Genomic DNA, 25,759 nt, shown 5'->3' on the forward strand with positions numbered 1-25,759 from the left:
TCGGCAGCTCTGAGAAGTTGAGATGGTGGAGGCGCCGTGTCCTGCGCTGCCCTGCACTGCACAGGATGGACTGAAGCCTCGGAGCGTGTCCCCTGCTGGGCTTTGCTCATGAGCTCCTGGAGCCTGGATCATGCATGTCATCCTCCAACAATCTGCACTTGGCCTTCAGGGCTCCCCTGGCGTGCGTGCTGAGCCCCACCAAGCATGTGGAGTCCAGAAGCAGCTGCTGGGGAAAACCCACGGTGGGGCTTCCCTGCAGGGGATGATGATCCCGGAGTGTTGGCCGGAGCTCCTGCGGGCAGAGCCGACCAGAGGTGGCCCAGGGCCCAGGGCCACTGAGGGAGCAGCTGGCTTCTGGAGCCTCAGAACCTGAACCCACGGGGCTTAAGAGACCCATGGCAGGAGGCCCAAATGGCACGCACGAAGCCACTTAGGCCTGATGCCAGCAAACCCCACAACCCTCCCCTGGGCCTGTAGAGGTGCCGGTCTCTCCATAGAGCAGCAGCATGGAGATGGCAGATGCGGGGCCCCAGCCTCCCCCACTTCTGCCCCGCGGTCAGGCAGACTGCGCTCCAGATGCGGGGCTCCAGGAAGCTGGGCAGGAAGGACTCCTGGGGTTATCTGGGGTCAAGCATGATGTCATCTTGATGCTTCGAAGCACACAGTGGGGCTTCTCATTTGTTTCCCTCCCCTATTGGGGCTACTTTCCTGCCTACTCCCTCCCCCCAACCCCCTAAGCCAGGTGGGAGTCCAGCTCTGGCCCTGGAGGTTCTCGGGGGAAAGACTAAACGTGCACCAGCCTGCATGCCTCGCCCAGGCACCATTCTAGCTTCTGGACAAAATGAGGGAGGCCCCATTCGACCCATAGCAATGCTCAAACTCAGTATTTCGGACACAGCCTCGTTTTGGACAGTGGTGGGGGATGGGGAGAGGGGGTAGGCACTTAGATGGTAGATTTGAGGTTTAATAAAGGCCTTTTTTTTTCTCCCCAAGTTCCAGGCCCCTTATACAGCTCCCAGCGGACAGGGGTAGGGACAAGAGAGGGATGGGAAGCAGCCCTCCCAGCTGGAGGCCACCTTCCTTGGGCTTTTCCTGAAATTAGGGCCCGCTTCGGGGAAAGGCAGGAATCAGGAAGTGACCAGGCCTGCCTCCATTTCCCCATCCTTCTCCTCCCGGATCCCCACGTGCCTGCTGGTTCCCCTACGGCCTTCCCCTGCCTCTCGCACAGCCAGTGAGAGACACCCAGAAACAGGAAGGAAGGCACGTTTATTGCACTTCTTAAAGGGGCAGGCCTTCCTCCCCTCAGGGCTGTGGACTTACAGGCCTGTGCTAATTGCATGGCCATTCCTGACCAGCTGGCGGGCATCCCAGGCCTGGTGGTGCTTCAGAGGGAGAGAGAAGGGGAAGGTCCCTGGACAGTGGCACCCCCGCCACCCACTCTCTCTCCCTGAGGCTCCGCCAGACCAAGAGCAGAAGGCAAACCAGACGCTGCGATGCCTGCGGCCGAGTGTGCGACCCCCAGAAACCAGAGGAGAGGGGAGCGGGCTACATGTTCAACAAGAAACACAAAACACCAAAGAGGAAGGAAGCCTGAGATTAGGCCGTTTGGCCCAGCACCCTGGGGAACCCCCGTGGGGCCTCCTCTTCTGTTCCCTGAGGAGCGGAGCCCTGTAAACCGGGGAGGGGGGCTGTCAGAGTCTCTCCCCAGGGCCCCGCAATGTTCAGCCGTGGGTGCCAGGGGACCCGGAGGAGCTGTGCCTGAGCCTGCGCAGGATGTCCGGTGGGTCCTGACAGACTGCGTGGTGCCCGGGGTCTGCGTGCTGCCCGCACAGGCAGGGAAGGTAATGCTGTGACATCCCCAGCGGTCGGCCAGGAGGGAGGTAGGCTGAGGATGGGCCCAGGGAGAGTCCTGGGTTGGGTCCCATGATTCTAATGCTTCAGGCTGCCTCATGCACCCACGGAGCTCAGACATCAGGGGCCGATTGGACCCGACTTAACCTGCAATGAGAGGCACAGGTTAGCTCCTCCCACCACGTGCAGGAGCCTGGGAGCCGCTCCCCAGGCCAAACAGCCTTCAGCAGCTCCAAGGCTTTCGGGGCTCAGCTCTCCTGTCCCCCGAGAACTCGGTGGTTCTCAGCCCTGACTACACTAGAGTCATCGGGAAGCTTCTAAAATCCCCACCCTGGGCCACGCCCAGAGCTTCTGGGGCAAGACCCAGGCGTCTGGATTGTTCCAAGTTCTCCTGGTAAACGCAGTGCAGCCGGGGTCAGGAGGGAGAGGAATTCAAAAGACTTTAGACTTCCTGGCTACAGCTCTGAATAAGGAAGTGAAAATTCACGAAAATAAAGTATTTTATCTGTAAATAGACTACATATCACAGCAAGAATAATTTATATCGGCACTAAAATTAGAACTTCCTGCCCATCCGGGCTGCGCTGGAAAGGCTTTCCAAGGAGCTGTCGGCTCTCCCCTTGGCGGGCATGTAAGAGGATGGATCCTCTCCTTGCTGGAATGGGATGTGGAGGATGCCTCCTCAACCCAAGGGGCCTCGGAGACTCTGGAGACGACCACCAGCTCCTCTGGGCCTCCTTGCCTCCCAGCCTCCCTGCCTCCCAGCCTCCCTGCCTTCCTGCCTCTCTGCCTCCCAGCCTCCCAGCCTTCCTGCCTCCCTGTCTCTCTGCTTCCCTGCCTCTCTGCCTCCCAGCCTCCCTGCCTCATTGTCTCCCAGCCTCCCTGCCTTCCTGCCTCTCTGCCTCCCAGCCTCCCTGCCTTCCTGCCTCTCTGCCTCCTGGCCTCCCAGCCTCCCGGCCTCCTGGCCTCCCGGCCTCCCTGCCTTCCTGCCTCCCTGCCTCCTGGCCCCTGCCTCCTGGCCCAACTCTAGTGTCCCAGACTGGCGTGACCTGGGGGGAACACCTACCATTTAGTGAGGCCTTCCCTCTGCGCGCCCTGTCCTCCCTCCCCAGCACATTGCAGATCACACCTATGTAATCCCCACGGCCACACCACGAGGTGGGCATCATTATTCCTGTGTCACAGAGGCAGGAACTGAAGCTCAGAGCTGAGCCGACCCCCCAGGGTCACATCCACGCGGTGGGGAAGGAGCAGAGTCAGGAGTCAAATGCTGTTGGAATCTGCGGGGTTTTCCCACCAGGCCAACGGTTCCCAAACGGGGGAGTGATGGGCAGAAGCCGGATGGACGGGTCCTCGGCTTCCCTGCGTGCGTGCATATGTATGTCAGCCCACTGACCTCCAGGGCAAGGCCATCTTGTTTCTGAGGTGATGGCCTCCCTTCCTTCTAGTGCTAAAATGTGCTCAATGGAGTGGGGCTACTAGACGGCAAGGTGTTTGCCCTTTCAAATGTGTTGATTTTATTATATGAGAAGTTGGTCCCTCCAAGTTTCTTTGGTGGACTTGACTGGTGCACAGAATCCCAACATCTGAGCCTGCTGCACCCCCAGGACCTTCTACAGCACCTCTCCTCCCAAAGAGGGGGCTCTGCTCAGGGGATGAAGCAGAGTGCCTAGCGCTCAGCCTGCAGCCTGGGCGGCCTGTGAGCACCTGCCCCTCAGGGTCATGACCCCAGGCTCCGTGCCTCTGTTTCCTGGTGCCTGACAGGGAGATGAGGCAGCGCCACTCCTCCGAGGCTGGGGGAAGTACCAGGCACAGCCCATGCTCACAGCCACGGATCCGCACGCCCCAGGCCCATCTCTGACTGCGCTGAGAATGGTCTTAGCATCAAGGTCAGAGGCCTGCTCGTGTCTATCCCGCAATTGCTTAGAATTAGATGAAATGTTCCTCTCTGACGCACTGTGTTCTCAAGACTCTCATGGAGCCGGGAAGCCTCCACCTGGCGAGGACGCTGACTCACCCGTGGACAGGCCGGAGCTCTGGCCACCTGCCCCCAAACCTGCTGGGCAGGCGCAGGCGCCGGAGGACCCAGCCCTCCCCGCGCACGGCGGGACGCCTTACCCTTCGATGATGCAGTTGTTGTCCTGGAGGTCAGAGGCCAGCAGCTTCATCTCCTTACAGAGCTCCTCCATGCTGTCCAAGGCAGAGGCAAGAGCGGCCGCTGTGCCTGAGGCCGAAGTCGCCCTGACCGACCCCTTCCCTGGGAGGCCGGCCACCAAGCACCCACCTCGGGCCCTACTTTCATCCCCCTCACACACACACACACACACACACACACACACACACGGACACACACACACACACACACACACACACACGGGCATCCCTCTCGGGTACTTACTGGAGACCCAGGTCCTGAAGCTGGAGACCCAGGCCCTTTGGTGCAGGGCTGGAACAAGGAGCTGTGGGGGCCGGGGAGGCCTGGGCCCGCTTTGCTCTGTCCTGCAGGAGCTGGAGAGACAGCCAGTCGAGGATCTGAGGGGAACCACACTTTAGTCAGAAGGGAAGAGCCAGCTTACCTGTGGGGAGGGCAGTGCCAGGGCGAGGCCGGAAAAGGGTAACAAAAGGGCCCCAGCCCACTTCCCCAGAGCAACCAAAAGCTGGAGCCCCTCGGCGAGCCCCTCCTGCCCCTCCTGGGAGCGCGGCCACGCTCACTGTCCGCGTGGACGTCATGATCCTGACGGCCAAGTTCTCCCCTGTGTCTAACCTACACCCCTAGTGACACCTGTGCCAGGAGCTGCAGGGGGGGCGGGCGGGGTGTGGGGGCAGCCGTGTGCAGGGAGAGGAGGCACCACGCCGCCTCTCCTGGAAGAAGCCGCTCTCTCTGTTCCTGTGGGTAAAGCAGGCGGCTTCTCCAGCTGCCTGCACTGGGCTCTTAGCAGAGCGCAGATCAGAAGGTCAAGGAGAGGTCACACGGCCCCTCTCAGGAGTGGCCTGCGGCCTCCCAGGCAGGAGGAGGGTGAGGAAGAGATCCCAGCCTTCTGGAGGCTCTGCCCTTGCTGTGACCTTCAGTCTGGATCACTAGGAAGCGCCTTCCACTTTCTCCATCCCCACCTCAGGGCGCCTTTGGGGTCAGAGACCTCCCGCCCATCCCAGGGTGCTTGGGCTTGGTCCAGGGCAGCTCTGCCCGGAGGCAGGGGAATGGCCCTCATGCCCCCAGAGCACCAGACGGACTGGGCCGCCCCCGGTGCCCTGAAGCTCCCGCACCTTGCTGAGGCCCTCCTGCACCTCCTGGGCTTCGGTGCTGTAGGCAGCCACGGAGCAGGCGACCAGGCGCATGTTGTTTCTGGCCTCGTGCACCACCCTGGAGAGAGCAGATTAGCAATGAGAGCCAGGCTTGTGGGCTCTCACGGGCCACACCCAGCTGTTTGGGCCGCTGCACAGCCACGGAGGGGAGGCTCCCAGACAACAGGCAGGCGTCCATGGGTCCAGGCCAGGCCTCCCCCACTGCCTCTGCCCGTCTGGGTGCACCCTCAACTCTCCCCTGTCCCCCTGTAAGAGTGCTAATGCTTTGACAGGCTGGTGAGGGTCTCATCGCAACCACCCGGGAGCTGCAAACACCGAGCACTGGGCAGGGTCACCCAGGCCGGCCAGGAGGAGCGCACGGCCAGGTCCGGCTCCAGAGTGGCTCAGGACAGCCCACCCTTCATATGGGAACTCCTGAGGCTCCCATTCCAGAGAAAATCAAGGTCAAGGCTCTTCTGTGACTTCTCTAAGTGCAGGGAGTGAGCAAGGACATTTTGTCCATGGCCCAAAAAGGAAATCAAGTGCAGAGGGGTTAAACCAGTGGTTGACTGACGCTCAGTCCTGGCTACACATTAGTATCGCCCGAGGAGCTTCTAAGCTGCCGCTATCCGAGCCAACTTCAGACCAATTAAACCAGAATTTGGGGCGGGGAGCTGGGCACTGGGATTCTAATGTGAGAGCGGGCGGGCGCCTGCGTCTCAGCTCTCAGGTCCCGTGGATCTCAGCTAGACGCACCTGGGAAGCTGCTCCCTTCTCTGGAGGAGCCAGCTTGGGAACAGGTGGGGAAGGAGGGAGGGGCTGTCTGAGAGGGAGAAGCTGTGAGAGGGGTTCTTTCTTTGTAAGGGCCCCTGCCTGCCCCTGCTTCCCGGCCACTATGGGACCCGTGCTCGCCCCAGAGAGGGAAGGCTTCCCACATGACCGCCTGGGACCATGGGATGAACCCAGGTTTTAGGGGCAGTCTCACCCCTATACTGTCCCGGGCCTGCTACCTGCTAGCTGTGTGGTGTCGAGGAAGAGATTGTTCTCTGAGCCTCAGCTTCCTCGTTTGGAAGATGGGGTGATAGTACTTCCTGTATAGGAAAGATACTGCGGGATTAAATAAGCTAGTGCAGTGGTCGGCAAACTGCGGCTCGAGAGCCACACGCGGCTCTTTGGCCCCTTGAGTGCGGCTCTTCCACAAAACACCACGGCCTGGGCGAGTCTGTTTTGAAGAAGTGGCGTTAGAAGAAGTTTAAGTTTAAAAAATTGGGCTCTCAAAAGAAATTTCAACCGTTGTCCTGTTGATATTTGGCTCTGTGGACTCATGAGTTTGCCGACCACTGGGCTAGTGCATAGAAATCGCCCGGCAGACCGCCTAGCCCCCCAGGACCACAAAACTACCCATTCTTTGCCTTTGTCCCTTTACCACCACCTCCTTCTCAGCCAGGCTCTGCCCAGCCAAGGACTTCCGAGCCTGGAAGGGCCTGGGGTCCGTGAGCTCAGGCGGCCAGATCCTTACCTCATGCGATCGCCGTGCGTGACCAGCGCTGCCCGGTACTTCTGCACACACTCCTCCTGGAACACCTGCAGGAGCCTCTTGGCTAAATGGCTAAAATTCACCCTGGGAAGAATAGGGAAACCGAGGCACCGAGCTCAGCAGTCAGAGCCGCCTGAGCACAAGCCCAGCGCGCCTGGGTCTCCACCGTCTAAGCGCCCCGCCTCCCCGGCCACAGCAGGGCTGGCTCTCCAGTGGAGGAGGAGGTGATGCCCACACGTGGGGATCATGGCGACCAGCGTGGCTGGCACACCGCACAGGACAACAGAGGGAACACAGACCCTCAGCTCGTCCCCAGAGGGAAGGCGAAGGTGACTGTGGAAAGTGTGTGTGTAGGTGTCGGGGGTCAGGGTGGGTATAGAACTGGGGGAGTGAGTTGCCAAATACGCATTAAATCAGGGGCCCCCTGGGGCATGAGCGGGGGCCCAGGAAATGGAAGGGCAGAGGGACACCCAAAGGGAAGCTCAGGCAGAGGCCAGAGCGGCAGGGGGCAAACCAGCGAGGGGACAGGGAAGAAGCCCCAGGAGCCGAGCCGTCTTCAGAAGTGAGGCCAGCTTCCGGTGGCTGCCTTCCTCCAGCTCAGCCACCGTCCCCTGCCCTGGCATCCGCCCCAGATACCGTCACACGGCCCCCCTCCTGCCAGCTGCGGCCTGTGACTGGGCCCTTCACCAGGTCTCGCCTGGCACAGAGAATCGCTCTGCCTGGGTGACACCCACCCTCCTGCGCCCCCTCCTGCCACGGGACAGGCCACTCACTTATCCAGCTTGTGGATCTGCTCCTCGTTGTAGCCAAGCCCTGGAGGAAACAGCAGAAATGATGCCACCTGTTACGCCAGCAACATGGAATGCCCCGAGGGTTGGGGGACACCCACAAAGACGCAGTCAGCCTGGCTTGAACCCTGCTCCCTGGGAGCTCCCAGCCCCCTGAGCCAGGAAGGACGGGAGTGAACTGAGCACCCAAGAAATTGCACCACGACAAGGAAGGAGGTACCGGGGGCAGGTGAACACTTCAGGTGGGAAGTGGTGGATGGAGGAGGCCTTGAAAGATGCTTGTGATCAGCCCCGGCCCCTCAGCCACACCCGTCCCAGGGTGACTGATGCCTACAGGCCGTTGGCCTCACCTCCGAGTATTCAAGCTGCAGGAGAGCCAGCTGGGCTCTGCAGTGGAGCTGGATAAGCCAGCGCCCCCGCCCCCCCCCCCCCCCGCCCCGTACCCCCCTTCTCTGCCCAGACAGTTTTGCCAGAAGGGCTGACGTTTTCACTTCCTGGGCACCTCCTGATGCTCTCTCACTGGGGAGATGCTGCCCCCTCCTGGGCTTCGAGGGAATGGGCCTCGGGTCTTAGCGTCTTGGAGAGGAAATGAGGCAGAGGTTACCTTGCTGACCCCCCTCCACACCCCTAGTAGCAACATCCCCTTCCTGGGCTCTTCATCCGGGCACTGTTCACAGCCAGCTGGGCCCCCGTGACGTCCAAGCTACCCGTCCCAGGCCTGCCTCCTATTGGCTAGGGGCTGTACGCAAGTGATTGCACCTCACCCACTCAGTTTCCGCATCTGTCACACGGAACACACAGGATGGGTGTGAGGGCAGTGAGAATGCCCTTCTATTCACTCCTGAGCTTTTATCAGAATGGCCTCTTCCAGCACTCCAAGAGGTATTTTTCCTGCTTCTTTTTACGTTTGAATAAAGGGCTCTTGAAGACCATAGAAATGAAACTCTTTCTGAGGCTGCAAAATACGGTGATTAAAAGCAGCTGGACCTTGTGGTGTTGGCATAGAAACAGGGAGACAGATCAGTGGAACAGAGAGTGCAGAAGGAAACCCAAGTCTATAGGGTCAATTAATATATGACAAAGGAGGCAGGAACATACAATGGGGTGCAGGGGGGAGATAGTCTATTTAATAAATGGTGCTGGGGAAATTGGACATATACGTGCAAGAAAAATGCAACTAGAGCACCTTCTTACACCATATGCAAGAATAAACTCAAAATGGTTCAAAGAGGTAAATGTAAGACTCAAAGCCATAAAACTTCTAAAAGAAAACAAAATCTTTGACATCTCTCTTAGCAATATTGTTTTTCTGATGTATCTACTCAGGCAAGAAAAACAACAACAAAAAACAAATAAGTGGGACTACATCAAACTAAAAGGTTTTTGCACAGCAAAGGAAACCATCAACAAAATGAAAAGACAATCTACTGAATGGGAGAACATATTCACCAGTGATAAATCCAATAAGGGGTTAATGCCCAAAATTTAGAAAGAATTCATGCTACTCAATACTAAAAACACACACACACCAAACAATCCAATTAAAAAATGAGCAGAGCCTGAAGGAGACACTTCTCCAAATAGGAATGCAGATGACCACAGACATGTGGAAAATTTCAATGTCACTATCACCAGAGAGATGCAAATCTACACTAATAAAAGTTAATTAGACCGGATGTCCTTCCGGACGGCCTTCCAGGCGACCTTCCGGACGAAGCCATGGCTGCGAGGGAAGCCTGGGTCCCGGGTGCCAGAGGGAAGCCAGTGCTGGCAGCCGGGGGAAGGAGGGCCTACTCTTGCACTAATTTCGTGCACCGGGCCTCTAGTTAAAACACAATGAGATATCACCTTATCCCTGGTTAGAATGGCTACCATCAATACATCAACCAATGACAAGTGCTGGCGAGGATGTGGAGAAAAGGGAACCCTTGTTCACTGCTGGTGGGAATGCAGACTGGTGCAGCCACTGTGGAGAACAGTATGGGGGTTCCTCAAAAAATTAAGTATGGAACTCCCATTTGACCCAGTGACCCCACTTCTGGGAATATGTATATTTATGTTTATGTTGCTTATTGATTACATGCTGAAATGACAATTTGGATATATTGGGTTGGATAGAATATATCATTAAAATTTCACCCTTTTATTTCTACTTTTACATGTTGGCTACTAGGGAACTCTAGGTTCCATATGTGGCTGCACGCCTAGCCTGTGGGACCTGCTCTGAGATAATCCCAGGAGGACGAGGACTTGGCAGTGAAGCCCGAGACCTGTGAGCTGTCCTGTGGGAAAAGCCTAGCCATGGCGGGGAGGGGGGGGGGTGCGCGAAGGGTCAGGTCCTGGGGGTTAGCTCCTCAGCCTCGAGAATCAACCGTGGCCTCCCTAGGCTCCCTCCAGTCCCTGCCCCACTGTCCCTGAGTTGGACCCTCCCCTGCCCCAAGATGGCGGTCCCCTGGGGCAAACATCTTGACTGCTGAGCCTCAGTGAGCTACCCTGCCCGAGGGCCTTCGGGAGGCTCCTTAGAGATGCAGGCAGAGCGTCTGGCCCAGGGACTCTAGGTGGCATTTCTCTGGGTCTGCCCGCTTCTGGGAAACCCAGCCATTTTAGTGAACCACAGTCACACAGACAGGGAAACACTCCTTGAACTCTAAGGTGCCCGGCAAAGGTGCGGGTTCTCTTTCCAGGGCCACCTGTTGGATGGCAGCCAGGCGCCAGCCACTGTGAATCCCATACGTGTCCCCTCAGCCTCCCGCCCCACCTGGCAATCAGGCAGGCGTAAAGGCATCCTGCCTCTTGCTGGTCTGCAGGCAGCTGGCGGCCAGGGACCCGGGGACCCAGCCTTGGACCAGCCGCACCCTGGCTCTGCATGACCAGTGAGCCCCCAGCAGCAGCCCCGGGAGGAATAAAACAGGGACTGGGTCACTGGCGGGAAGGAAGGGAGAGGGAGGGAGAGCATGAGTACCAGCAAGAGCGTGCTTGGCTCTGCCCTCGGCTCACCTGGCCTCAGCCTGGCCTTCCGGAACTGCTTGTAGATGAGGTGCATCTTGTCCAGGCAACACTGAATCTGCTGGATGCTGTGGGCAGGAGACAGGGACCGGGTGATGGAAGAATCAAACAGCACAGAGCACAGGGGGAGGGAGGGGCTGCGATGGTGGGGGGACGAGGCAGGAGCTGTCTGCCTGCAGAGGAGCCTTAATGTCACAGTTTTGGGGGGCGATCCGCGAGTGGGGGTGACTCTCTTGTCTCTAAGCTTTCTGAGGCACCTTGAGGCCAACCAGCCATCTGTCATTCTTGTGTTTATTCTCTCTGTCCCTCTCTCTCTCTTACACACACACACACACACACACACACACACACACACACACACTCGGTGTTGAGTAAGATGAGAATGACAAACAGCCAAGCAGGACAGACAGGAGAGTGGCGTTTGCTACGTGAGAAGGTTTGAGAGGAGACTGGGAAGGGGGCCAGGACCCTGAAGGGAACTCACACGACAGCCAACAACCCTCCTTTAATGCAGTCATGACCCCATGTTCTCAGTCCTGCCTGGAGGCAAGGGAACGAGGGAGATGCCCTCCTGGGCCTGCAGTTCAAGGTCATTATGATCTCCCCCTTCCCCTTTTCAGGCCGGACAAACACTCCGTTTGAGATGTTGGGGGTGTGTGTTGGGGAGGGGGTCCTTCCTCCCCCTCAGGCCTATGGAGCCCCACTTCCTCCCCGGACCTTAGCCCCACTCCTCTAGTGACCCCGGCTCAGCTATTTCTGGAGCCGGACTCCGGGCAGCGCCAAGCTTGTCCCCAGGGCTTTCCGGCATCTGCCCTCCCGAGAACAGGGGGTGGACAAGACCTCAGCTCGGTCTTTGTCCGAAAGGCTGGGCCGGATGTGTCCTCTGACCTTAGAAAGGATCCCCACGCACACACCGCACGGGGGCACACTCCCTCGTGGAACACAGTCACCCCCCAGAGAACCCCAGCCCGTGCACTCCGCGTGGGGTAAACGAGCAGAGAGAGCCTTGTGCCGGCTTCGGTCAGTTCCGCAGCCAAAACAACTAAGAGCAAGCCCTGCGGGTGCCAGCGCGATTTACATCCAGAATCAAGGACGTGGGGCTAAGGTCCGGGCAGGGGCGCGGAGGACGCCCTGGTCAGGGCGGGACACTGTGAGGCCACAGTGAGTGGGCGCCTTATGTTTGTTGAAAGGGGGACTGGGGCTGTAAAAGCTGTAACTCCCCGGTGAACCCCAGGAACTAGGCTTTGGAGGTGGGTGACCCCGGCCGGATGCCCTACATGGTCACTTGTCACTTACTGGCCGGGACTCAGGGCACATTAGCCTCCCTGAGGGCCTATGGCAGTGCCACTGTCTTGAGGGTGAAACGAGATGAGTAGGAGGACCTGCCCGGGGGGCTGATGCAAAGCAAGGGCTCAGAGCGGGAAGGGAACTGACTTCGTCTCTTACTTAGAACTGTTGCCCCGGCTACAATTTTGAATTCACTCTCTAAACCCCCAGATCCTTTTCTCCCTCCGGCGACTCCCAGGGGAGGTCTGGCTTATTCCCAGATCCCCACCACGATCCCATGCCCCGGCATCACTGCCAAGGCAAAGGCGAAAGCAGGCTGACGCCTAAACGGCTAGTGGAGCTGCGCGCCCCGCCCCCGCCCCACCAAGAGGTAAATCCCACAGACCTTCTGTCCTCATGTACCTGATCCCGGCTCTTCGCCAGCTCCAAGCTCAGGCTGCTCAGGCTCAGATGCTTCTCCATGAGGTTGCGGGAGAATCCGGAGAGGATCTCGGCCAACTAAAGGCAGAGAGGCCCCAGCTCAGGGCTCCGCGGGAGCCTGGCAGGACCTCTGCGCCCCGCTCTGCTCCTGACCCGCCCGGGCCCCGCCTCACTCACAGTCCGCAGCTGAGACCTCAGCTCCGCGGCCTTCTTCAGTTCCTGGATCTCAGGCATCCCGGCCATGTTGCCGAACCTCGAGGGAAGCACAGAGGAGGGACGCATTTGGGGCATGGCACCCCTGGGACAGCACTGCTGGCTTGTGGGGTATCCGGGGAGTTTGGTGGTTGGGGCAGAGGAACCGGCTTGAAGAGGCTCCTACTCACCCATGTGGGGACATTGCTGGGCACCGCAGTGCACAGAGATTGAGGTAGATTGGGATAAGCTGAATCTATGAACACTCACGAGTCCACAATGCAAGGCAGCTGTTCAAGACCTTCTTACTTGGAAAATTTGTAACTAAAGGAAGAGTCAAGTTTCTTTCCAGTGGACCAAGAGTGTCAAACTCAAAGGCTAACACGGGCCAAATAAACGAGGCATGCGGCCCTCGAGTTTGACACGCTTGCAGTAAGACTGTATTTCATGATAACAGTTTCCCGTGGTCGGCAAACTGCGGCTCGCGAGCCACATGCGGCTCTTTGGCCCCTTGAGTGCGGCTCTTCCACAAAATACCACGGCCTGGGTGAGTCTATTTTGAAGAAGTGGCGTTAGAAGAAGTTTAAGTTTAAAAAATTTGGCTCTCAAAAGAAATTTCAGTCGTTGCACTGTTGATATTTGGCTCTGTTGGCTAATGAGTTTGCTGACCACTGCAATAGTCTATTGACAAGGGAAAAGCTGTGTTTTATAGAACACCAGCCAGTGATGGTCCAGGACTTAGAATCCTAGTGTCATGCTGCCCCGGTGGAAGTATTCACTTTTAAAGTGACTGATGAATGCTTAAGGCATGGCCATTTGTGTGGCGCCGAAGTAACATCACACGGATTCTTCCACAGGAAAACGTAACCGTACAGTGGAGAAGTCAGGCTGTCCCCACCCAGGGGCGGGTGGGTATCAAGTGTCCCCAGCATCCTCTAGGATGGGCATCAAGGGTACCCAGCATCCTCTAGGATGCATCAGCCTCAAGTTTACCGTGAATACATCCAACCGTTAGAACTCTCAGGTTATAGGAAATTCTGTGAAGGAACAAGACAAACGACCCCCAGAGAAAGTGTAGCCGAGTCCAGAAGAGTGGACAATGGGTGTTGTGCCCCCATAAGTCCATGTCATGAATGGGGGGAGCAGGCTGTCTAGATTAAAACAGACTGAAGGAACATCACAGAGTGTGGTCTGAGACTGGATCCTGGTTGGATGAAACCAACCAGGAAAGGAAATGTGGGGGGAAATTAGGGCTCTTTAAATACGGATGGGCACTAGATCGATGAAAATGTATGATGAGGCAAGAGCTCGTTGGCTGAGAGAAGCAGGCGATGGAACAGGGAGTTCCGGCAACTCCCCTGCTGGTGGGTCTGTACACTTACATCACCGTAGGCACTCTCTAAGGTGTGTGGCCTATCTCTGGGCGGTAGGATATGGTATTTTGATTTCATTTTTGCCTGCCTGTATACTCCGACTTTCTACAATTAGCACGTACTGTTTTTATAACCATAACCATGAGAGAGAAAGAGCCCCGTGTGTTTGGCGTGGGAACGGAGGGGGAGGGAGGAGAGGAGGGGAGGGAGCTAGAGACAAGTGGCGGCTCCTGAAGGCAGGGCTGCTGCCCGCATGCTCACACTCCACTCCCCGTGCCCCGCGGGTTAGCGCCCCGTGGCCCCTCAGCACACGGTGCCCTAATGCATTGTCGAGTGCACAGGTGGATAGGGGAGCGTGAACTCCTGATGGCAGAAGGCGAGGCGGACAGACTGGGCAGGGAGTCGGAGCCAAGGCTGGAATCCCCTCCTAGCTGTCACGTGCCATCTGCACGGCCCTGGGCTGTTAGGCTTTCTCTCTGCAAGCCTCCAGTTCCCCGTCTACGGAAGGGAGGTAAACCTCCTTCCCGCTCCCTAACCAGGTGTGTGTGGGATCACATGGGCGCTCTGGGATAGAGGGCTCGACTAGAGGCCGGGACACAGGTGTTTTTGGGGGGATGGCGGTGGGGGCAGCCCTGGGAGTCCCGGAGCCGGTCCTGGCTGCCTGAACGGGGACCCCAGGCGGCAGCAGCTGCCAAGGAGGACCAGCTCCAGCACAAAGGCAAGGGCACCCTGCCACGGCAGCCGTCCTGGGGAGCCCGAGGCAGGAGGAATGCGCGTGGGAGAGTGAGTGACCAGGCTGGGCGACGGCAGCCACTTTGTGTCGGGTGCTCGGGCTCCCCCGAACGTGAAGCTCAGCTCGTTAAAAGGTTTCGGATGCCACTGTGGGAGGAGCTGAGGCTCCGGGCCTTAGAAGAATGCGCAGGTCTGAGGATGGCACCGCTTCGGAGCCGGCGGCTCCAGAGACCACCCAGTCCTTTCATTTTGCAAAAGAAGGAACACAAGCTCAATCAGGAGCTTGGGCCTGGCCCTCGGACTCTGCTGCTGCTCTTCGTGCTCCCCAAACTCCTCCTGGGGGCCCGGGATATGCCTGATCCTGAGCTCTCTGGACACACCATGATGGGGGGTGGGGGGGGGGAAGAGGGGGCTTAGAAATAGAATGGGAAAGGCAGCGGCCAGGCCAGTAGATGCCAGAACTCCAGCTCAGGGCCAGCCTGTTGTGCACTCCCAGCCCCCCCGCCCCCCCAAATCCCCTCGCTCCTGGGTCCAGAGCATGTGGGCAGGCAAATACGCCAAAGCTTTCTCTGCACATTCCTTTCCTGTTCGAGAACCCACAATAGACCCATCGGTCATTGAGTTGGGGTCTAACCTGCCACCTGGACCCCCCAGGACCTCCATGTGTTCTCTCCTCCCTTTCCCAACCTTCTCCCCACTCCAACTTCACTCTGGGACATTTTCATCACAACAGTGGGAACCTTACCAGCATCCCCTCCCGCCAACAAATCCCCCAAACCCCAAAACACCCCCCCTTCTCTGCCTCTGCACAGGACCTGCCAAATGGAGGTATTCTCTCCCATTATGGCCTGAAAAGCCTCACCTCTTCCAGGAAGACCTCTGCGGTTGCCTGTACCCATCTCTAGTTCCCCTTTACCCAACCATCCTGCCCTCCTCCCGTGCCCCTCTGCGTGCATGGCACCACAGCTGTCCCAGGACCCCTTGCTGTGCCCTGGCCAGAGCGCTGCCCTCATCCCTGTCGCTGTTGGAGGGGGCTCAGCCATGCCAGGGACCCCAACCCTGTCCTCCGGAGCCACTCCTCTTCCTCCTCCCACACTGCACCGCCCCATCTGCCCCATCAGCAGCACTGTCGCTGCCAAGCGGGGGGCAGGCCAGGCTGCAGTGAGTCAGCGCTGCTGGGAAACTCCCGGGCCCTCCTGCGGGCGTGGCCCGGGCATCAGGGTGCGGACACCAGGCATGCTTGGCGCTGCCTCTGCTCCTCCGGCCCCACGTCTCCTCCCAGTGGGAAAGGCGCGGGCCACCAGCAGCTGCCCTGGGCTGCAGAGCCCCTCCCCACCTGCCCCAGGCCCAGGCCTTCCAGGACTTGAGGGCGGTGCCCACTTTCCAGGAATGCCCTCCGAGTCTTCCTGCTTCTCCTCTCCATCGCCTGTGTTTGGTTTCCTCCTCCGCAGTCTCCCCCTTTCTCCACCCGTCACCTCTAAACAGCCCATCAGAGGGGTAGAGGGCATGGCGTTCCCAGGGCTGGGCAGGGCCTCCTCAGGAGGCAAGGCGGTTTGAGACAGGAGGAGGCGGGAGAGGAGCATGGAGGTGAGACCACGGGGTCCCCATCGTGCCAGGTCCGGCGGACCACATGTGGCTGTGTCTCCCGGGGTCCTGCTCGGGGCCTGGTGCGGGCGAGAGAGGGGGGTCTGGAGGGCAGAGCCCCCTTCCTGGGGCAGGAGGCTGCCTTGGTACCTGGAGAGGCAGTGCCCCCCCCCCCCGGCCCTTTCCCCCTGAGCTGAGGTGTGAGGTGGGGGTGATACGAGCAATCATCTGGGGGTGGGCTGTGGGGCTGAGGGACAGGATGGCGGTGCCCTCAGTATTCCAGCCAGGCAGGGAAGGGGGGGCTCCGGGAAGGGGAGAGGAAGGACATTGGTGGAAATGTTGGGGTGAGGGACAGACAGAGGGAAGGGCCGAGGGGTCTCCGCTGGCCTCAGGCCCGCCGCGGCCACCGCCCTGGGCAGGACACCCACCTCTCGGTGCCCAGGCTGCTGCCGAGGAAGAGGAGGGCCATCCGCACGACCTCCAGGGTCCGCCTGCAGGTCGCCTGCAGCGTCTCCCTGCCGAGGGAGGGGAGCCCGAGTCAGAGCTCCTTCTCCCAGGGGCCAGGGTGGAGAGTCTGGGCTGCCTGGCCCACCCGCTCGCCCGCCTTGCACCCTGCCCCCCCCCCCCCCCCCCCCACCGGGTACTCACAGGAACCAGTGCAGTCCCCGAAGCATCAGCTTCCGCCCGGCCAGCAGGGCCCGTGCCAGCCGCAGGGCCTGGTAGCCGGCACCCAGCAAACCCTGAAAACACAGGTGGGCAGAGTCCGTCTCCGCACCCCCCACCCCTGGGTGAGCCCCCCTCCCTGCCCCCTGGGGCCCCCCCTAACCTTGGCCGTGTTGTAATCTGCCTGCAGGTCCACTTTTGGCACAAACTTGGTGATGTCCAGAGCAGCTGCAAACAAAGACCCCGCATTCCTCACTCCTGGCTCACACGCACCCCTCACCACCCAGCTTTCCAACTCCCAGAGCCCCAACGCTCCAGCCTTAAATGCCTGTTAACGGGCTTCTTTACGATTGCGGTCCCTCACTGCCCCCTTGTGTTCACTTTGGTAAACTGCAGCCTCGTGCCAAGACCCCCATCTGAGCCAGAAAATGGGCCCAAACCACCCTGGTGCCCATGAGTTTCAAGGTTAATTCCCCTCCCCAGCCTCGGAGACCCGAGGAGGAGGATGAAATTGAACTTATTCAAGTAAGAAGAAGTGATATTTCTGCTAGGACTTGGAGGACAACGCTCTGGGCCCCTGACCGCGTTCCCTCCTCTCCAGCACCTTGGGCTCCAGCTTCCTCCAGTCCGACTGTCTGAAGCTTCCCCACCAGCGGCAGAGACGGGCGGGGGGGAGCACATTAAACCCAGGTCTCCCTGTTCCGACGGGAGCCTCACAGCTCTGTGGGCCCTGGAGCCCGGGAACGTCGGGCCACCAGCCGGAGGGACATGGCATTTCAGGGGCACGTGAAAAATTAGAACCCAGAATTGGGGGCACCCTGGGGGCCACGGGGAAATGGACCCATACCCTGCCTCTTGGAGGAGAATGGGGGGAGGAGACACGATCCAGTCGGTGTGGCTCTACTCACGGTCCTTAAAGGCCAGTCCCTTGGGGGCCTCAGTGCCCACGCTGCACAGCGTCAGGGGGCTGCCTGCGGTCGTGTGGGCGATGTGCTGTGCTGAGAGGTTGGGCTCGAGGACACAGAGGTGACCCTCAAACAGGTACTCCTGGTTCTGGGGGGCCACGCTGGTCTGCTCGTACACGGCCTCCAGGAAGATGGCTATCCTGGACACCCCAGGGGTAGGGGGGACAGGAAGGAGAGGCAGTGTCAGCAGGGGGCCCACCCCCCAGCTAAGACTGCGTCCATGCAAAGGGCCCAGCTTTGCAGCGGGAGGGACTGGGTGGTTGTGCTTTCTTATCAATGGTGGAGAGACCCCGGGCAGCGCGTGTGTTTAGTGGATGGAGAGCGTGGAGCCCCCCCAGAACCAGGACCCCCCATATCCAGCCTCTGCCTCGGCACCTCGTCCCACTAAAATGCACCTGGTTCCCCCAAACTCTCCAGCCAGCCATCTGGGAACCCCACGGCAGGCACCCCCACCCAGGGGATGATAAGGCGCACCCACCCGCATTGGCGTGCGCTGCGTCGGGAGCAGCGGCCAGGAGGCCTGGTTCACTCTAACTTGGTGGGACTAGCACTTCCCCAGACTAAGTCACGCAGCTACGCCCAGGTAGCCTGACAACGGGGTTTGAGATGGGACCCAGAAGCATCCACATCGAAACACTCCCCAGAACGCCGCCTCGGACGTGCCCCTCTGCTGGGGCAGAGAAGGTCCTGGGCCTCCGGCCTGGCGCCCACTCACGTGTTGTGGGCATGGATGTAGACGTGGTGCAGGACGGCCTGGGGCAGCGAGAACACGTGGACGATGACGCGCTGCAGGATGTCACTGGTCTCCGCAAAGAACTGGTCGAAGCCCCAGCACTTGGCCGGCTCCACCTCCAGGATGTTGGCCAGGACGGGCACCAGCTGGCTCTGCAGCCCCCTGCCCCCGGGACATGGAGACGGTCAGGGCGGGAGCCCAGCCTTGTCCTCCTCCAGGAGGACGTCCTGCGAGCGAGGACCAAGGCGGTGACACAGGGTGGGACGGGGAGGAAGGGCTGGGGACGCCGTCCAGCATCCGATGGAAAAACTGAGGTCAGAAAGGGAAGGTGGTGGACAGATGCGAGGGCCCCGCCGGGACAGGCCGCAGCCGGGAGGACGCCCCGCCCAGACTCGTCTGTGTCTGACCCTCACATCGACAGCTGGCAGGTGATGGGGAGGCCGTAGCTCCACTCCAAGGGCCCGTTCTCCTGCCTCTGCGTGCCTGCGATGGCCCCGGACGGCTTCTCCGTGGTGATCCGGTACCTGGGTCAGGGAGGCAGGACCAGGTCAGGGGGACCCCCAGACCATCCCACTCCAGAGGAAGACAAACTCAGCTTGGAGGGCTCAGAGCGCTGGTTCCAGTCCCCCAGCACCCCCAAGGCAGCTGACAATGGCGTCTGAGAGGCCTGGCTCTCAGCCAACAAGAGCACCTGGCCTTAGTGCTCCCCGTCCGATCCTGCTGCCCCCCACGGTCCAGCCCCCTGTCCCCTTACGCGCATCCACAGCGGGCCTGCGTCCGCACCTCTGCCTGAGCTGTGTGTGGCCCGATGTCCTTCCCCTCCACGTCACTGTTCTCTCCTTCCTTCCATGTCCAACCCGCCCGACAGCACCATCCGTGCCCTTTCCCTGACCTCAGCAGCTCCCGCCTGGCGGACCGGAGCGGGGGCGGGGGCATGGACCTTCCCATGCGCCAGCCTTCAATCTCTCTGCGCTGGGCCATGCACGCCGTGGAGCAGCACTATCTCCAGCTCCTTCTCTGTCAGACAGCAGGGCCTGGGACCCGGATGCTGGTCTTGCCCTACGTCTGCCCGGACAGGGTCCCGGAGCCCCGGTTGAGGTGAGATGAGCAGCCAGTGGGGGCCAAAGGGAGGCATTGGACTCAGATAGGGGTTCTGGCCAGTCCCCGTCAGCCAGGTGTTGATGGGCAAAGATGTAAGAGGAGCCGGTGGGGTGGCCAGAGGAGAGCCACAGAGTTAGAGGCAGAAGCGGAGACATAGCCAGGGAGGGAGGCCAGGCCCTTGACCCTGCCCGCGGCCCACCGTACATGATCTCCTTGTTGCGCCGTGGCCCGCCAAAGGGGACGAAGGGCAGGCTGCCAGTGGCTGCATGGTACAGGGTCACCCCGATGCTCCAGAGATCCACGCTCACCCCAAATGCCTTCTGCTGGGGCTTGCGAAGCACTGCCCGCTCATACATGTCAGGGTGCTGCCAGAGAGAGCCAGAGGGCGGCCATGGAGGAGGAGGGCGCACGGGGCCTGTGCCCGCCCAGCAGACTCCCTTCCACTACCTTCTGGTGGCCCCAGACCCTCAGAACCCATCCCCTTGTCATCTCAGACATGGGCATGGAGCTGGCCTATCCAGAGCACTTTTATTTGCCCTCCCTGAGCCCTGGGAGAGGTGGTGACCAGTGGTGTCCCATCCTCCATGAGGATCAGATCAAGCAGCTAACTGCACAAGGGAGGCCGGGCAGGGAGGCCGGGGCAGGGAGGCCGGGGCAGGGAGGCTGGGGCAGGGAGGCCGGGGCAGGGAGGCCGGGGCAGGGAGGCAGGGGCAAGGAGGCCGGGCAGGGAGGCCAGGGCAGGGAGGCCGGGGCAGGGAGGCTGGGCAGGGAGGCCGGGCAGGGAGGCTGGGGCAGGGAGGCTGGGGCAGGGAGGCTGGGCATGGAGGCCGGGGCAGGGAGGCCGGGCAGGGAGGCCAGGCAGGGAGGCTGGGGCAGGGAGGCTGGGCATGGAGGCCGGGGCAGGGAGGCTGGGGAGGGAGGCCGGGGCAGGGAGGCCGGGGCAGGGAGGCTGGGGCAGAGAGGCTGGGCAGGGAGGCCGGGGCAGGGAGGCCGGGCAGGGAGGCTGGGGAGGGAGGCCGGGGCAGAGAGGACGGGCAGGGAGGCTGGGAAGGCTGCAGCAGCGCCTTTTCCGTGGAGAACAGAGTGAGTTCTTCCGGTTGGGGTGCAGAGGGTGAGACCTGACCCTGCTGGATGCAGGGGATAGGACAGAGGCCCTCAGAAGGGAGGAGCCACCAGCGGCAGGGGTGGCCCTTAGCTGGGCAGTGGGTCCCCAGCTCCCACTCACCAGGTACTCCTCCGTCCCGTAGACCGAGACGAACTGCTCATCGTCGTCCAGCTCCCGGGCGGCCCCGAAGTCCGTCAGCTTGTAGATGCTCTGCCCCTCCTCCCCGAGCAGGCGCATGATGTTGCCCGGCTTGATGTCGCGGTGGACGATGCCGTGCTCCCGCAGGTGGTTCATGCCGGCCACTGCGGGCAGAGGGGCTGCTGGGGCTCTGGCTGGGGACAGGCCAGCGTCCGGGGCGAATCCTGGAGGGGAGGCTGTCCCTGGGTCCAGACAGTTCCCACGGGCTGACAGGGCCACCGGCCAAGCAAAGGACAGAGATGGGCACAGGGCACAGGAGGGGGGTCCCAAGGAGTTATTAAGAAACCATCAGAGATGGAGGCTCTGGCTCCCTGGAAATGGCAGGCCGCCTTCTCTATTTTATTATTTTTAAAAATCTTATTTTAAAAATGTTCAGTATGCCTAACAAAATTTGCAATTTTACCTGTTCTAAGTATACAGCTCAGTGGCATTAAGTACATCCACACGGTTGTGCAACCATCACCGCCATCCATCTCCAGGAACTTTGTCAACCTCCCAAACAGAAACTCTCCCTATTAAATAATCGCTCTCCCTCCTCCTCCCCGGCCCCCTGGTCTGCTGTCCGTCTCTGAGGATTTGATTACTCTCAGTCCCTCACATAAGTATTTGTGTGTCTGGTTTATCTTAGCGTAACCTCTTCCATCCACACTGGGTCAGAATGTTATTCCTTTTTAAGGCGGTGTAGCATTCCATTGCATGTGTAGGCCACATTTTGTTCATTCATCTATTTGTGATATCTGCATTGCTTGCCCTCTGTGGCTGGTGTGAATAAGGCTGCTATGAATATCGGTGTGCACCCTGCTTTCCATTTTATTTTTAAGCCGGAGTTTTAAACTGCTGATCGGCAGGCGTCAGACACTGGGTCCTGCCCACTCATCAATGTCTGTCCCAGGTCTGAAGGGAACGCCTCTTGGGCTCTGAATGTTCTTCTGTGTTTGGACCCTTGTTCCGGAAGCGCTGCGCCCCGCGGGGCCTTTGCCTTGGCCGAGGGCCAGCCCCGTTGGCTGGTCAGAGGAGGGCAGGGGCCCCGGTGGGGTCAGGGAGGGGCTCACCCACACAGCGCAGCACCACCAGGAACTCGTCCTCGGGCAGCCCGAAGGCGTTCTCCGGGCTCTCGAGCACGGTGAGCAGGCTCCCGCTGGAGCAGTACTCCATCACCAGAACCTTCTGCCGGCTGGCCCCCTGCGGGTGGGACAGAGGGGCATGGTGAGGAGGGCACAGCTCACCCCTTCCTCCAGGGGCGGAGACTCAGCCCACAGCCAAAAGCCCTTCTCCAGGGGCCAGCTTCTGGCCTGGCTGTCCCTCCTCAGCCTCACACTGATCTCACACACCCGAGTCCCAGGTCACCTTTTCCAGGAAGCCCTCTTGGATTACATCCTACTTCCTGTCCTTACGTTCCCAGGTGCTACCCCCACGTTATTGACTTTATTCTACACGTTGCTGCTCTGGCTGCCCTGCTGGTGAGCACGTGACCAAGTCTCTATTAGCGTGTGACCCGACTCTTCCCGGCCTGCGAAGGTCCAAGACAAGACCCCCCTCTGCCCGGGCACGGCACCCACCGTCTCCTCCACCGCGAAGAGCTTGACGATGTTCTGGTGGTTCAGCTTCCGCAGGACCTCAAACTCCCTCACCTGCACCTCGCGGGGCCGAAGGTAGCTGGCGGCGTTGAAGACCTTCACAGCAACCAGCTCCCCGGATTTCTGCCATCGGGACAGAGGGGGCTGCTCGGGGCTCTGGCTGGGGACAGCCCACTGCCTGGGGAGCACCCTCACCCCAAGCCTCCTTCAGCCTCGTCTGCCAGCCTAACACCAGAAATGCGGAAAGACAGCCCGGATGGGGGTGGGCTCCCCCAGCTCCTTCCCCTGCTCAGAGGGTTCCCAGCCAGCCCAGTACTGAGAGGTGGCGGGGGCTCAGCACACTGACACCTGCTGTTCCTCATTTGCTGTCATCTCCCCGGTGTTAGCTTTGTGTCCTCATCACTCTCCCCAGTTCCAAACTGGGCCTCACGGAAGCACCAGGCCGAGGAGCCCTCCGCAGCTCCCACACTTCTGCTCAAACCCCCAGCGTCCCCGACCCCAGAGTGTGCAAGGCCAAGTCCGGAGGCCTCTGCCCAGCCACACACCGCCTGGGTGCCCACGGGGGCTGACCGGGCCGGCGGGGGGCCGCGGGGGCCAGGGCGGGGCCCTACCTTGTTCCGAGCCTTGTACACACTGGCAGTGGCCCCCTGCCCCAGCAGGTCGTCCGTGTGCCACAGGTAATTGACTGTGCTCTGCATCTCCTGCCCTCGGCCGCCGGCCACCTTCTGCCTAGAAGGACGTTGGAGAGTCCGGGATCCCATCACTGGCCTGGGATGGACACAGGGGCCTGGCCAGTCGCTGAGCCCGAGATCATCCCATGAAGGTCCCCCTCCCAGAGGCGAGGGGGCAGAGGAAGTAGGCAGCACAGAGAGGTTAAGTCACTTCTCCAAAAGCAAGCACAGCCAGCAGGCCCTCACCCACAGCCCGTGCCCGTCCCACCCCAGGGCATTCTACCCGTCCCCCGTCCCCTGCCCCCTCACACCCCCTTCCCAAACCGCCATTCTGCAGACACAAACCCTTTGCTCTGTCACCTCTCCAGGGACTGAGAATTCTGGGTTTTGGCACCCAGGCCTGGGACTGTCCCAGGAAGCAGAAATGTGCTAGAAGGAAGGGCCCCAGGTCAGGCAATGGCAACCACACCACCAGAAATCTCCAGGATTGCAACATGGCCCGGAGCCCCTCCCCACCCGCTCGCCTGAGTCCACACTTCCTGCTGCTGTGAGCTAACAGCTGGCGGCGCCCGGCGGCCAGCAGGGCCAGGTCCAGAGGACCGGCTGCAGAGTGGGTGTGTGCGCGTGAGAGGGCGCGTGCATGTGTGCGGGCGCGCGTGTGGGTGCGTGTGTGTGTGTGGGGGGGCGGGTGGAGGAGGCAGGAGCCCATCAGGAGCCCTGGGGAGGATCTGAAACCCTCTCTAACTGTGTTCCCCATCTTTGCTTCCATCCTCTTCTCTCCGAAAGCCAGTTCCTCTAAAGCAATGGGCTCAGTGCAGCCTCAGGAGCTCCACTCCGTGCCTCTGAACAGCAGTGCCAGGCAGGTCGTGGCGGCACGACTGGGAGAAGAGCCTCAGATAAAGCCGGACTAGACAGGCTTCTTCTTCTGACTCACAGGCTTCTCAACCCGCAGGTCACCCTCTGGGACGTGGGCTTTGAGCCGTCTCTCTGCAATTTTTTTTTTAAGGCAACATTTGAAAATGTCAATTCCTTGAGCCGGAGGCCACTTCATGAGCTCAGTGGTCAATTTCTAGTTCAGCAAACGCATTCGTGTTTGCATTTTGCAGAAGTAACTGAGGTACGAAGGGCTCCCTGAAGACAGTCATAGCTCAGGGGAAGGAGCTGGTCAGGTGTCCCCGCCCCCCCCCCCTCCCCCCCCCCCCCCCCCCCGCCACCGCTCTTGCAGGAGGATTCAGCTGGGGGCCTGGGGGTGTGCAGTCCTCGCACAACCCCTGGTGCCTGGAAGGGCCCCTCCTCCTGTGATGGTCGGAAGCAGGAGGGTGGGTGGTGGAGCCCGGGAGCCAGCCGCCCCTCCCACCCCCTCCCACCCCCGCGCCTCCTCCTGGGGCTCCGTGAGGCCAAGTGCATCCACCCTGAGCCCTGAAGCACCCACCTTGTGCTCGGAGCCCAGCAGCCGGGATCAGGCAGAGACGCTCCCTGGCAAGTGTGTGTGACGCTCTCTGTCTGCAGCCCTTCCAGGAGCAGAGCTGCACCGGAAAGAGGGGGGCGGATGAGAGGCACCCCTCAGTGCTGCTGAGCCTCAGCCTCCATCAAAGGCACCGGCCCAGCCCCTTAACCCTTTCCTGTTTGTCACCTCCCAAGGGCTGGGGCTTTCCAGCCGGAGGCCCCTCTGCTCCTCGCCCCTTCCACTCCCCGGCCCTGGGCAGGGAGAAGGGCCCCGAGAGGGAGGGGGGCGGGCGGGCGCCAGGAGCCAGGCAGGGGAAACGCGGGGACAGCTGAACTCGGCTTTGGGGTGTTGGGAAGCGGGCAGGGATGGCAGTCCTCTGTGCCACAGTCCCCCTTGCCTCTCGCCAGCTTCCAAGTGTTCTTAGCCAGGGCGACCCCTGGAGATGGAACACGGGGCGCTGCCGGGCCCCCAGCAGAGGCAGAGACACAGAGAGGGGTCAGGGGCCTGGAGAGCCGCTGCGCTGCTCGCAGGTCAGCACCGGACACGCGGGACACTGGCCGAGTGCCACCCTGCAGCTGCCCTTCCCCCCGGGCTCCCCTTCCCCCCTCCCCCGGGACGCTGCACACTCACCACATCTCAGCTGTGGGTGCAGGCTGGTGGGACGGGGTGGCACCCCAGGGGCTTTCAGGGCTCGCGGTCATCCATGGACAGTGCCCATAGCATCCCGGTGCTCACGGGACGGGGGACTCAAAGCCTGGGCCAGTGGACGGTCCGCGTGCCTCCGGGGAGCTGGGAGCCGAGAGCTGCCTCCCCGCCTCCATGCGTGCACACCGCACACCGCTCCCTCCAGCCTCCAGCAGCTCTCACACTTCCTGATTTCCTTCTTTCTCTCTCTCTTAAAGAGACAGGCAGCTGGGCCACTGCAGCCGCCCTGGCTGGCGGGCGGAGAAAGATGCTCTAAGTTCCTAAGTGGAGGCGACAAGGACAAAAGAGCGTGAGCCACAAAGAGGCTGGGAACTAAGACTGGGCAGCGGTGGCGGGCTGCTTGGGCATCTCCCACAGTTCACTGGGGCAGGGGAGTTCAGGGCTGGGCCCAGAGTCAAGGGAGCAGGTTGGGCAAGTTAACCAAGTGGAAGGACCAAGTTCCCACACCCAGGAGCCCAGGAACGGTCTGACTCACCTTCCCAGGAAGCCTGCAGAGACCCACAAGCAAGCAGCAAGCGCTGGGGCCCAGGTTATGCCCTTCA

General features: G+C 60.7%; 1 protein-coding gene across 6 annotated transcripts; it reads right to left on the reverse strand.

Moving 5' to 3' along the window:
* IKBKE (inhibitor of nuclear factor kappa B kinase subunit epsilon) lies at positions 1-25,557 on the reverse strand. Of its 6 annotated transcripts, XM_079760409.1 has the most exons (23): positions 25,143-25,557; positions 24,498-24,591; positions 23,411-23,494; positions 23,006-23,123; positions 22,377-22,517; positions 21,870-21,999; positions 20,740-20,921; positions 19,719-19,879; positions 18,827-18,937; positions 18,396-18,575; positions 17,624-17,820; positions 16,879-16,943; positions 16,701-16,792; positions 16,481-16,567; positions 12,349-12,424; positions 12,137-12,249; positions 10,456-10,532; positions 7,444-7,483; positions 6,653-6,754; positions 5,116-5,212; positions 4,250-4,383; positions 3,970-4,041; positions 1-1,998 (listed from the first exon to the last, which is right to left on the reverse strand). In XM_079760409.1, exons 4-23 carry the CDS (start codon positions 23,090-23,092, stop codon positions 1,965-1,967), a joined length of 2,178 nt encoding a protein of 725 aa, XP_079616535.1. In that variant the 5' UTR covers positions 23,093-23,123; positions 23,411-23,494; positions 24,498-24,591; positions 25,143-25,557; the 3' UTR covers positions 1-1,964. The 6 variants fall into 6 exon arrangements, 5 of the variants coding, with proteins under 5 accessions (XP_079616535.1, XP_079616534.1, XP_079616537.1 ...); XM_079760408.1 differs by lacking the exon at positions 23,411-23,494; XM_079760411.1 differs by lacking the exons at positions 23,411-23,494; positions 25,143-25,557 and adding an exon at positions 24,699-24,820.
* Positions 25,558-25,759: the final 202 nt, after the last annotated feature.

This window comes from Cnephaeus nilssonii (genome assembly GCF_951640355.1).
Source record: "Cnephaeus nilssonii genome assembly, chromosome: 21".
NCBI classification, from domain to species: Eukaryota; Metazoa; Chordata; class Mammalia; order Chiroptera; family Vespertilionidae; genus Cnephaeus; species Cnephaeus nilssonii.